The following is an 11,917-nucleotide window of genomic DNA, read 5'->3' as shown; positions in this document are numbered from 1 at the left end:
TAGATAAGGTTTTATTAAAACAGATAAGGTTTTATTAAAACAGATAAAGGTTTTATTAAAGCAGATAAAGGTTTTATTAAACAGAATAAGGTTTTATTAAAGCAGATAAAGGTTTTATTAAAACAGATAAAGGATTTATTCAAGCAGATAAAAGGTTTGATTAAAACAGATCAAGGTTTTATTAAAACAGGTTTTATTAAAACAGATCAAGGTTTTATTAAAATAGATCAAGGTTTTATTAAAATAGATAAGGTTTTATTAAAACAGATCAAGGTTTTATTAAAACAGGTTTATTAAAACAGATCAAGGTTTTATTAAAATAGATCAAGGTTTTATTAAAACAGAAAGGTTTTATTAAAACAGAAAGGTTTTATTAAAACAGAAAGGTTTTATTAAAACAGAAAGGTTTTATTAAAACAGATCAAGGTTTTATTAAAACAGATAAAGTTTTTATAAAAACAGATAAAGTTTTTATTAAAAAAGATCAAGGTTTTATTAAAACAGGTTTTATTAAAACAGATCAAGGTTTTATTAAAACAGATCAAGGTTTTATTAAAACAGGTTTTATTAAAACAGATAAAGGATTTATTAAAACAGATAAGGTTTTATTAAAACAGATAAAGGTTTTATTCAAACAGATAAAGGTTTTATCCCCGAGGGACCAACAGGACCTATTTAGAGTACGTGCAGGGCTTTAGGTGTGGTTCTGGGTTCTTTTGGGACCTCCTGGGTGAGTCGTTGATCAGGTCTTATGGTAACCTTGAAGGTTCACCACTGATCCTTGTTTCCTGCTGAAGTGATTTCTTAACTCTACAGGTCTGGCAGAGATCAGGTCTGGGCGAGGCGGTGAAACTGAACTCAGGTTTCCAAAAACCAACAGTTATTCACGACGTAACAAGACGGACGGTTATTTTCCCTCACAGGGTTCGGTTGGTTCAGTTTTAGTTTTGATCCTTTAATAAATGGAATCATTAATTTAAAACTGTATTTTCTTCTGTCTGATGATCTGAAACATGAACGTGTGACAAACAAATCAGGAGAAGGAACCTGTAGGAGGGGTTGAGGACTTTGTCACAGCTCTTTGTCTTGAAGGACATGTCCTCAGAGACCTTGTTGTGCCTTGGACAGAGTGACCCCCAGCAGCTCAACTCACCTGATGGAGTATAGCACGTTCCCATTCTTGAATATCCGGAGGAGTTTGTTGTCCGTGGTGACTTCGTGGAAGTGGGCTCCCTTCTCGTTGGCGAAGAACAGGTCGGGTTTCCAAATGGAGTCCAGCATGGAGGGGTCCAGGTCCAGAGAGTCGTCCGGGTACTCTGCGTAGGCCAGTCTGGGGTCGTTCCACTGCTGCCGGAGGAAGATGTTCACCCGGTAGTCCTGCAGCAGAGGAGCAGACGGACAGTGTCATACTGAATAACAGGAAGGGGCGGAGTCAGCCCAACAGAACGGCAGAAACCGTTAAGAACTGAGCTCATTCAACTTTATGAACGACTTCAAAGTTAGAAACCATTAATAACCACATTCAGAACGTTAAACATCCTTCGACAAAATGTTATACAGTAGGCTGTGGGCGTAAAATAAAAACTAATCAACCAAACGGCTCCGTAATTCCAACACGTTCTTCATGAAAACACGAAGAAACCCAATCAGAAATCATGAGTTCAGGGAATAAAACATAAAGAATCACAAACCCTCCATAGACGCCCACCAGGTGGTAAAGCCCAGTCCTGTTTGGACCTACAGACCACAACAGAACCAACACTCACTGGTGAAACGGGTCAGAGACAGCTGGACTTCCCATGACTGCACTGCTGTTTTCAGAACTTTAGCTGTTGTTAAAGGAAGTTAAAATAAAAACTAAATGACCTCGGCTGACCTGCATCGACATGCCGACTCGTCAGAATAAAAGCATCATCTGGGACAGTGGACTCTGGTTCTTGGACAGCGGTCTCATCGTCCTCACACCACAGAGGACTCCCAGGATGCACTGGGCCATCAGCCAGCACCTCAGCTCGCCACGCTCACTAACTGAAAGCGACATCAGCGCTCTTCCACCTCGCTGACCACCGACTGATCCGAGCCCGCAGAGCTCAGACGGGTCGTGGTTCTGATGAGGAGCGATGTTTTGTTGACAAACTGAAAATAGATTTTTATTTTCTTCATGTCTGAACGCCGAGTCAGCCTTTTTCTGTTTATAATTTTCTGTTTATAATTTCAGCTAAAATCAACTTTTTAGCCCTTCAGTCATCGGCGCCTTTTAGTTTTATTAATGTTTTAAAATAATTCATTTTGTTTACAAATGTTGTTTACATTCTAAACATCAGAATTCCTTCAGAAAATTAATTCTGTAAAACCTGCTCAGCTGTTTTCTCTTCTCCAGTTCATTTTAGCTTCATTCTGTAGTTTAGCCAATTTAAGCTAGTTTCAGAAATGTTTGCTTTGAGCTGTGGTTTCACTACATCTGGGTTTTAGCACCTCTTTTGTTAATTGTAGCTTTAGCTATGTTTAAGTTCATGTTAGCTTTTGGCTTCTATGTTGCTATTTTTGCTTTAAGCCATTGTTTTGCTAGTTTTAGCTTTGAGCTAGTTTTTATTTTAGCTTTTAGCTGTTTTTTTCCAATTGTAGCTTCTTATTTTAACTTTAGACTTTGGCTTTGCTCATTTTGGCTTGTAGTTACAGTTTAGCTTTTTATTGTAACTTTAAGCAACAATTTTGCTAGTTTTAGTTTTTAGCTGTCGTTTTGTATTTTTAGGTATTTTTAGTTTTATTTTTAGCTATGGTTTTGTTCAGTTTAGCTCGTAGTTACAGTTTTCAATTTTTTGTTTATAGCCACTGTTTTCCTAGTTTCATCTTTTAGCTGCAGTTTTTTTTATTATAGCTTTTAGCTGTAGTTTATCTAATTGTAGCCTTTTATTTTAACTTTAGACTACAGTTTTGTTCATTTTAGCTTGTAACAACAGTTTAGCTAGATTTAGTTTATTAATGTAACTTTAAGCAACAGTTTAGCTAGTTTTAGCTTTTAGCTGTTTTTTCTTGTAGTTTTTTCATTTTATGCTATGGTTTTGTTCATTTTAGCTTGTAGCTACAGTTTAGCTAAGTTTAGTTTTTTATTGTAAATTTAAGTGACAGTTACTTTTAGCTGAGTTTTTTCTAATTGTAGGGTTTTTTTCATTTTAAGCTACAGTTTTATTCAGTTTAACTTGTAGCTACAGTTTTTCTTTTTTTGTTTTTCTTTTTAGCAACTGTTTTAGCCACTGTCATCTTTTAGTTACAGTTGTTATTTATATTTTAGCTTTCTAATTTAATATTTGGTTTAGCTAATTTTAACTTGCAGCTGTGGTTTTGCTAGTTTTTGCTTGTAGCCATAGTTTGGCCAAAATAGGCTTTAAGCACCAGTTTAATAGTTAATTCAATCTTTAAAAAATTTCAGCAGTCTTAGCTGTTGTAGCAGAAAATCTGGTGAAAATAAAAGCAGTCTCTGTTTTTATGAAGCAGTTTAGTTTGAAAGTTGTGTTTTAATTTGAAAGGGTTTCCTCTGCAGGAAGCCTACAGTCACTTTTCTCCTCAGACTCTCGTTTGTTCGTGTCAACCCGCTGCAGTCCATCTTTACAGCAGATCTAACGTTCCTCTGTCCATGTTACAACTAACTTGCGCTCGCTGAGGCAGAACGCCGTACGGTAATTCATCGTCGGCCTCAGGTGATCCAGAGAACTGGTCCAGATGGGATCCATGATGGCAGGTAGATTAGCTGAAGGTTCAGATGTTCAGCTGTTTCTAATTACTTGTTCCTTCAGCGTCTGAAGCTGCAGCTTCTCTCACTCAATTTTAAATGTTTTATACAAATAATTTTATATTTCTGTATAGGTGATAAAGAAAAGGAAAAACATCAGAAATAAAACTGTTTAAAACGTTTTTAGTTTGATTAATTTGGGACGAAGCTGAAGCTTTCTGAAGGCTGCCGGTGGAGCGGCGCCTCAATAAACCAACAGAACTTTAAGAAGTTTGACAAAATGGCCGACATTTTAATGTCTAAACTGTACGAAAACCTGCTGCCAAGGGCTCATTACAGTCGCCATGGTAACCACACACCTGAGCCTGTCACTTCTGTCTGCCAAGCTTATGACAGACAGGCAGAACCACAGAGTAAAAAGTAAGCCTCGGGCAAACAGACCGAGTGAAAACTAGAAGTCTGATCAAAGAACATCCTGAAGGTTCTGATGGAACCACAGGTTCTGTTTGATGGAGAAGTTCAAGAGAGCCTTCACTTCCTGTTTGGAAGCTAATAGAAGTCAACGGGAGTTTGGATGTGTGACCTCTGACCTCTGCGAGGACACCATCAGCCCTGCAGCAGAGACACTCTGAGGAGATGGAGACAGAAGGACTGAAGATCAGAGGAGGCAACTGTTGGATTTCATGGCAGAGGTTCTGTAAAGTTCAGACTGCAGAACGTTCTTTGGTCCTCCATGTCCAGCTGTGTTTGTGTAGAACAAGTTAAAAGACGAGAAAACAGCTGCTAAAGTCCAACGTCCTGTGACCCGTTTGAAGTCTGAGTGATGGGTCTGCTGAGAAGCTGCAGGTCCAAACAGGAAGCTGCAGAAGAGTAAAAGCAGAACTTCAAGGGTTCTGACGTTGAAAGGATCAAATATTACTTGGGACTCCAAAGTGAAGCCAGATTTCTGTAAAATAAAAACCTGATTTATTTTGTTGTTTTTATTGCATCTCTGAGACAAGAAGAACCATGAGGGAGGGTTCTGCCTCTCCACCGAGGGTTTAAATCTGGCTCGCTCCGTCTCATCCAGATCCTCCACAAACAGACTGAGTGCAGGGAGGCTGTGCTGTGACGGTCCGGGCCCCCTGACCCCCCAGCCCACAGTCCGGTTGTTGCTCTGCACCTGTGTGTTCCTCCTGCCTCAGCTCATCAGCTTCCGTCCCGTCGGCTCCTCTGCTCTCAGATGTTTGTTCGTCACGTTTTGTTCTCTGCAGATGTCAGCTCGTTTCTGAGCTGCAGCGGCGCTCCGGGCCTCTATCAGCTGCAGCTGCAAACAGCTGGGAGCTCCCAGGCCAGGAACCGCTCCGAGACGCTTCAAAGCTCAGCGAGACCGAAGAGAACAACGGTGCAAAAAGTTTCCATCTGATCCGCTTTGCATCCATTCAGAGGAGAACAGCAGAAAAATCAGATTTTTATGGTGATTATTCCTGTTTGCCAGTCGGATCTGAGGGCTGTTGGTTCTCTAAATGAGTGGTTCCCAGCACTGGTTCTTGAGGAACACCAACCTGAGTATTTTAGTTGTTTCCTGCTTTGACACACCTGATTTGAATGAGTGGGTGATTAACAGGCCAAACTTCAGGAAGTAATTAAATCACTGAATCAGGTGTGTTGGAGCGGAGAAACAACTAAAACATGCAGGATGGTGTTCCTCAAGGACCAGGGTTCGGAACCATTAAAATAAACTAGTCTTATAAGGTAAAAACAGACGCTGTCGAGTTTGAAAACCTGAACGTGGTGGTTCTAGAAGTTCCTCAGCTGAAGACGAGCATCCTGGACGAGGTCAGAGGTCACCTGGGTCTGTCAGAGACCCTAAATGATCTGAGCTGGCGCATCAACACGTTCCTGACAACAACATGATCGCCCACCTGCTGGTGGCTCCTGTGAGGCTGATTCCTGGTCACATGACGTTAAGACTCCGTTTGACTGGCTGGAAATCAGAACAGATGAGGGCTGCTGGTGACCTCTGACCTCTTTGATCTCTGAGAGGTTCTACGGGTCAGCCAGGAACCCATCAGGCCCAGAACCTCACGTGTTCTGTGAGCAACCTGAGCTGGCATATTTTTGTCAGCAAACATTTTGGGAAATGGTTCAAACGTTTGGTGAAGGTCAATAATTCAAAGTTTGAAGGTCAAAGGTCAGTCGAACCTGAGGCTGGAACGACTGAAGGTTTTATTAAAACTGTTGGAGGAGTGGACTGAAAGCTGTGACAGAAACAGAACCACAGCAGGCGAGCAGAACCTCATGGTGCTGCAGGAAAACAAACATCTCTTCAGAACCTCCCTGTCTCAGTCGGTCTCCCTCCGTCTTTGTCGGCGCTCGTTGTCTTCGTCTCACGTTTGTCTTTTAGTAGCCGACACTCCATAAACGACCCGTTTCAATGACCCGTGTTTGACTCCTCTGCTCTGGTTCCTGACGGACAGAGACAGCCGTCCAACGTCCTGCAGGACAGGAAGTGACTGTCTCAGCAGGACGTGGGTGAAACCTGGAGGAAGTCCCAGGAACATGTGAATAATTTGGTTTAATGTGGCAGAGCAGCTCCTGGTTCTGTTGGATAATTATTGATGTCGGAGCAGCCCGGACCACTCGGTGACACTTTGCTGTCAGAACCGGTAAACGTCTTCGCTGCTCGTCTGCTATTCCTGTCCGCTCGTCTGTCTCCTCTGATCTCTGTCTCCGTCTGCCTCCTCCATCGTTAGCTGCTCTCCGCTTCAGCTTCACTGATTCAGAGGACCAGAACCGGCCCTGGAACCCAGCTGCAGCTGGATCAGTGTTTTAAATGGACTGTAGGAATCTGGTCCGACTCAGGCGACCTCTGACCTCGTCCTGGTTATCTTGTAAACAGTTTTCAAAATAAAACACCCCCTGCAGCATTTAAACAGAACCGTGAACCAATTTCAAATTCAGAGCTTTTACACGTGAACCAGATTTATTAATTTAACTGATCTGGGAATGAAGCCAGCGTCCATTTTTAGAGTCTTTGAGGTGACACGAGTGAGTGACAGGTGTCTCATGAATCACCGTCAGGTTTCAAGTCAACTCTGCAACTCGTTTGATGTTTCACAACAAATGTTCCTCCAGAAGAGGCTGCTGGACTCACCTGACCCGAACATCGCTGCTGCATTTAAAGAAACAACAGAAGTTCTGTGGGCCGGCCTGATGTCAGACACACGGACACTTGGTTCTGTGGGCTGGCCCAGTGTCAGACACTCGATTCTGTGGGCCGGCCCGGTGTCAGATACTCTGTTCTCTGGCCCGACCCAGTGTCAGACACACGGACACTTGGTTCAGAGGGCTGGCCCGGTGTCAGACACTCGATTCTGTGGGCCGAACCAGTGTCAGACATGGCCCGGTGTCAGACACTTGGTTCTGTGGGCCGGCCCAGTGTCAGACACTCGATTCTGTGGGCCGAACCAGTGTCAGACACTCGGTTCTGTTGGCCGGCCCAGTGTCAGACACTCGGTTCTTTGGGCCGGCCCAGTGTCAGACACACGGACACTTGGTTCAGAGGGCTGACCCGGTGTCAGACACTCGGTTCTGTGGGCCGACCTGGTGTCAGACACTCGGTTCTGTGTGCCCGGCCCGGTGTCAGACACGAGGAATTTCAGAGGTTCTGCTCTCAGGCGTCTTTGACCCGATATGATCAGAAACTTGACTCAGGAATGTTTCTGTTTTTGTTCTGACATTTGGACCAAACCTCCAGAACCCACAGACCCGGTTCGTCTCTCTGGGTCCAGTTTCTCTTCAGCATTTTACATTTTTATAAATTCAAGTCTAGATTTAAAACTTTTGTTTTGAAGCAGCAGAACCCGGGCTGTTGGTTCAACATCAGGTGTTCTTCTTCCCTCATGTTCCGGTTCCTGAATTAAACCAGAACCTCGCCCTGTCCGTCGATCCGGAGTGTTCTGATCCGACAGAACGTTTGTCCGGATACACTGTGAACAGAACCAGCTGCAGAACGCCTCTTGGAGCGACGAGCTCAGAACGTGTAGCAGGCATTAAAGACAAAAGCTTTAATTTGAAAGGTTTCCTGGCAGGAAGTGGCTCTCACCATGGTGGTTTCAGCGATGGAGCCGAAGCTGTTGATGAAGATGTTGCAGGAAACATTGACCGGAGGACCTGCAGAACCAAACACATGAATCAGAACCGCACAACAAGTGAAAAGATACCTGGGTAAAACAAGATGTGGGTAGAACCGGGCCAGAATCTTAACGGGTCAAACTTCATTTTTAACAACAAAAACAGAAAACATCAGCGGTGGCGCACTTTGATGATGTCACAGTTACCTTTGAAGTTGGGTCTGATCCGAGCGTCGTAGCCGGACGTCCGGCCCATCAGTTTGTCCAGGAAGTCAGACGGAGACATCGGAGCATGCCGGGTCCTCGCAGGACTGTCCATGTCCTTACAGAGACCCATGCTGTCCCAGAGACAAAGACAGACAGAGGTCAGGCTGGTTGTCCTCCTGATGGTCCACCCTGACTGGAGGAACCTCTGCTGGTTCTGATGGACACAAACCGATCCTCAGTCGGGTTTGTTCTGATTGTCCTTCTGGTTTGTTATGAATAAATAAAAACTTAAACGTTAAAATGATAATCTGTAAGAATCAGAGCATCAGATTATTTAATCTAAGCCTCACGTCGAATGTAAATTAAGATTAAAGACAGAAAATATTCTCCATCTGTTCAGACTCATTTAAACCCACAGCTGCAAGTCTGGGTTTGGATCAGAACCACCAACGTCTGGTTCTGCCTCATTCACAGGCCGACCTCTCCTGCAGCAGCAGGTCAGCTGTAGCAGCAGAGCGGTTCTAAATGTCAACATGAAGCCCGGCGGTTCTGAACCTCCTCCTGGTTCTGTTTGTTTGACAGAACGGACCTCTGAGCTCCAAACTCACGTTTCTGCCACCACGTCCAGCCGGTGTTTCAGGATCACCGAGCTTCATGCTGACATTTGGACCAGCTCCGGTTCAGCCCAGCAGGACTTCACCGTGAACCGTCTGCAGAGTGGTTCTGTCGGGTCGTTGACCCGTTCAGAACACGTCACAGCCCAATAATCTGAAACCAGACGGGGAGCGACAGCTGCAGGAGGAATTACACAGATTCAGGAAAAAACTGAAGTCAAATAAAGTTCATGATGATGTCATCAAGACGGGCCAGAACCTGCTCCAGAACCACTTCATCTGACTCAAACTGACCTGAAGCGCTGAGACTAACGGGTTCTGCTGCTTCCACAGAACCTCAGAGGTCCAGGATCAGGAGCTGCTGATGACCTGATCCTCATCAGGTGTGTCTGCTGGTGTGTGTTGACACAACACCAAGATGGAAAGACGTCAGCAATGACCTCAGAGAAGCAGCCCGTCGACCTGCCTGGACCAGCAGGTCAAAGGTCATTACTCAGAGGCGCCTGAATTCAGTTCCGTGTCCCGTCTCCTGTTCCTGTGAGCAGGTCCGGAGACGAGGACACACAGGTCTCCGCAGGAGGTTCTGCAGAAACATTCTGGTCCGGTCTGGTCCGGTGAACCTCGGAGACCGACATGACTCGTCACATCATGTCTGCCGAGCCATCACCGGTGCGGTTCGACAGGATCGGGCTCTGAACTCACCGTCATGTCCATGGAACCGTCTCTAACTTTATTCTTCCTGAAGGTCCAATCGGACCTGAAAGGACCCACAACCAGTGGACTGGAAGAAAACTGGACCCGCTCCAGCAGGAACCTGAAGGTTCATGAACTCATGCGAGACACCAGGGGACGGGTTGGACTCAAACTGGGAGGGTCTGTCCTAAATGGAAGAGTTGGACCCGTGACTGGGCCGATCCACAGTCAGGAAGAAGGTGGTCTCAGACCATGGAGCTGTCTTCACTAATGTCCCAATGAGGACGTGAGGACACTCAGAAGAACAAAGACAGTCCTCAGAGTGGGTTTGTCGAGCTGCTCTAATCAGAACTTTTCCTTCAGAACCAGAAGACAAATGTCTGGATGAATAATGGAGGAGGTTCTGATGTGGAACCAGAACTTCATGCATCTCGACTCGGAGCGCTCCGACAGCAGCTGAATAAATTTAACCAGATTTGTGTCCCGGATTCCTCTGAAGCGGATCGAACCAGCAGCAGAATCTGCAGCAAGAATCAGAACATGAACCCGGTTCTGATGATGTGTGGAGGACAGAACCCGGAGTGGAGCAGAACAACGCAACACATTAAAGAACAGAAATGGGTCAAATGTTTCAGTTTCAATTAATCCGAGACAAAACAACCGATTTAAGGTCATCGGCCATTTGGATCCTCCAGAACCGGGCCATTTTGATACTCCAGAACCCGATCGGACGTGGAGGAGGAGGAACCCAAACACAGCCTAGCATCAGAATAAGGATTAAAAACTGAAGACGCTGCAGAATGAAGAGTCCAGAGACACAAACCAGCAGTGAACAGAGGAAATGTTTTATTCAAAATAAAACAGGAAGTGGTGGATAGTCTTTGACCTAGAAGCCGAAGCCAGTTCCTTCAGCTGCTGAGGTTCTGCAGGAGAACATCCTACAGAACCTCAGAAACATTAAACCAGACAAACGTCACCTCCTGTGAAAATACAGCGTCAACGCTTACAGCTGAAGGGTTTTAGCTGCAAGCAGTTGAAGAAGCTGAAAGCAGCTGAAGAGGTTTCATCTCTGAACTGAGCTGAAGTTGAACAGCTGACGTTGCTGAAAGCAGCAGAAAAACAGCTGAAAAGTCTAGAAAAGTTTTTTTAAAAAGGCAGAGAGATGCTTGAAAATAGTTAAAACAATAAAAACCTGAAAGGAGAAGTAAAAGTTGTAAACAGCTCAAAGAGCTGAGCTCCATTCATTTTCTAAGAGACAAACATGGCTGACAAAGCTAAATGTTTCAAAAGTCAGAGCGGGAACATGCTGAAGGAGCCGAAGGTTTCCAGATGTTGAAGCGGGACAAAGGTGTTATGAGCTGAATGTTGGACGATGTTTCCGTTAGATGATAAGTGTTTTCATCAGAAGCCTCCTGACTGACTCGGGTTGACCCGAGTGTTCACGGAGGAGCCGCCTGCTCCCTGCAGCTGAAACTGAAGGCCGCTCGGCTCCGTCCGAGGAGCCGACAGAAACATTTCAGCTCTGATTACCAAACGGTCTGAAGAGCCTCGCAGAGGCTGCCCTGCACATCTGGAGACCTCTGCTTATCCCCTCATTACGTAACTCTGTTATCAGAGCCCCGCAGAGCCGTGCACGCCTCTCTCAGTCCATCATCCCTCTGAAGGGTCTGTGGACGGGTTCATAAAATCATCAGATCCTTCAGGATGAACCGGGAACAGAAACCAGTTTTACAAAAATATGTTGTAGTTTATTTTGAAAAGCTTCATATTCACAATAAAGGTCACCAGGATCCAGAAGACTGAACGGGTCCAGTTCTTCACTGTTATCCAGCTCAATTTATATAAATTCATCGCCTCGTTTTCATTTAAATTCAATTATATTTCATGTTTTACGTGTTTATCTTCATACGAGTGAATTTTTAAAATTAAACTCTCAGGGGTCTGCAACCTGCGGCTCCCGTGCCACGTGTAAGTCCGCGGATCAGACGTCGTCGTCTCCCGGAGCGACCGTAGTCAAGGAGAGGCCGCGGGAGGCGAACCATCAGAACTCCTCCCTCTGCTGCACCTGTCACACGCGTACATGAGCAAAGAAACACGCCCACAAAGTTCTGACCAATCACACGAGACTCGGTTCTGATTGGAGGCAATGGGACAGGGCATCAGCGGGTGACACACGGAAGATACGCATTACGCAACGTTTGACACGCAGGCGTAAGACTAGAGGAACAAACGAGCCTTTAGCCTCGTCTTTCTGACAACACGAACAAGACATTTAGTTTGTTTGGTTTTTAGAGGTTTTAATCTTTTTTCATTTAAAAATCCAATAAATCACAAATTCATATCCAACAAAACGGTCTAAGATTTATGCACATTTCAGATTCACGTTTTATTCCTTCAAAGAGACTCGATTAATTTCTCCACAGACGAAAGGACTCGCCTGCAGAGTTCAGGTTTTTATTCAGTTTTTGTCTTCTTTAAATAAACACGTTCAGTTGTACCAAATGGCCCATGAGCCACCAGTTGATAATCACAGCAGGTGTTGAGGCTCAGGAAACGTT

General features: G+C 44.8%; 1 protein-coding gene across 1 annotated transcript in view; it reads right to left on the bottom strand.

The window, feature by feature from the left end:
• Window positions 1-8,182, bottom strand: part of glra3 (glycine receptor, alpha 3) — a 20,243-nt gene extending 12,061 nt beyond the window's left edge. The window contains exons 1-3 of the mRNA XM_037690459.1: window positions 8,053-8,182; window positions 7,818-7,885; window positions 1,154-1,377 (exon numbers count right to left, since the gene is read on the bottom strand). Coding sequence (XP_037546387.1) covers window positions 1,154-1,377; window positions 7,818-7,885; window positions 8,053-8,182 — 422 coding nt within the window. The remainder of the gene's footprint in view (window positions 1-1,153; window positions 1,378-7,817; window positions 7,886-8,052) is intronic.
• Between the last annotated feature and the right edge of the window lie 3,735 nt (window positions 8,183-11,917).

Source organism: Nematolebias whitei, chromosome 16 (assembly GCF_014905685.2).
Source record: "Nematolebias whitei isolate Nwh7 chromosome 16, NemWhi1, whole genome shotgun sequence".
NCBI lineage: Eukaryota > Metazoa > Chordata > Actinopteri > Cyprinodontiformes > Rivulidae > Nematolebias > Nematolebias whitei.
This window is presented reverse-complemented; position numbering and strand designations above follow the sequence as displayed.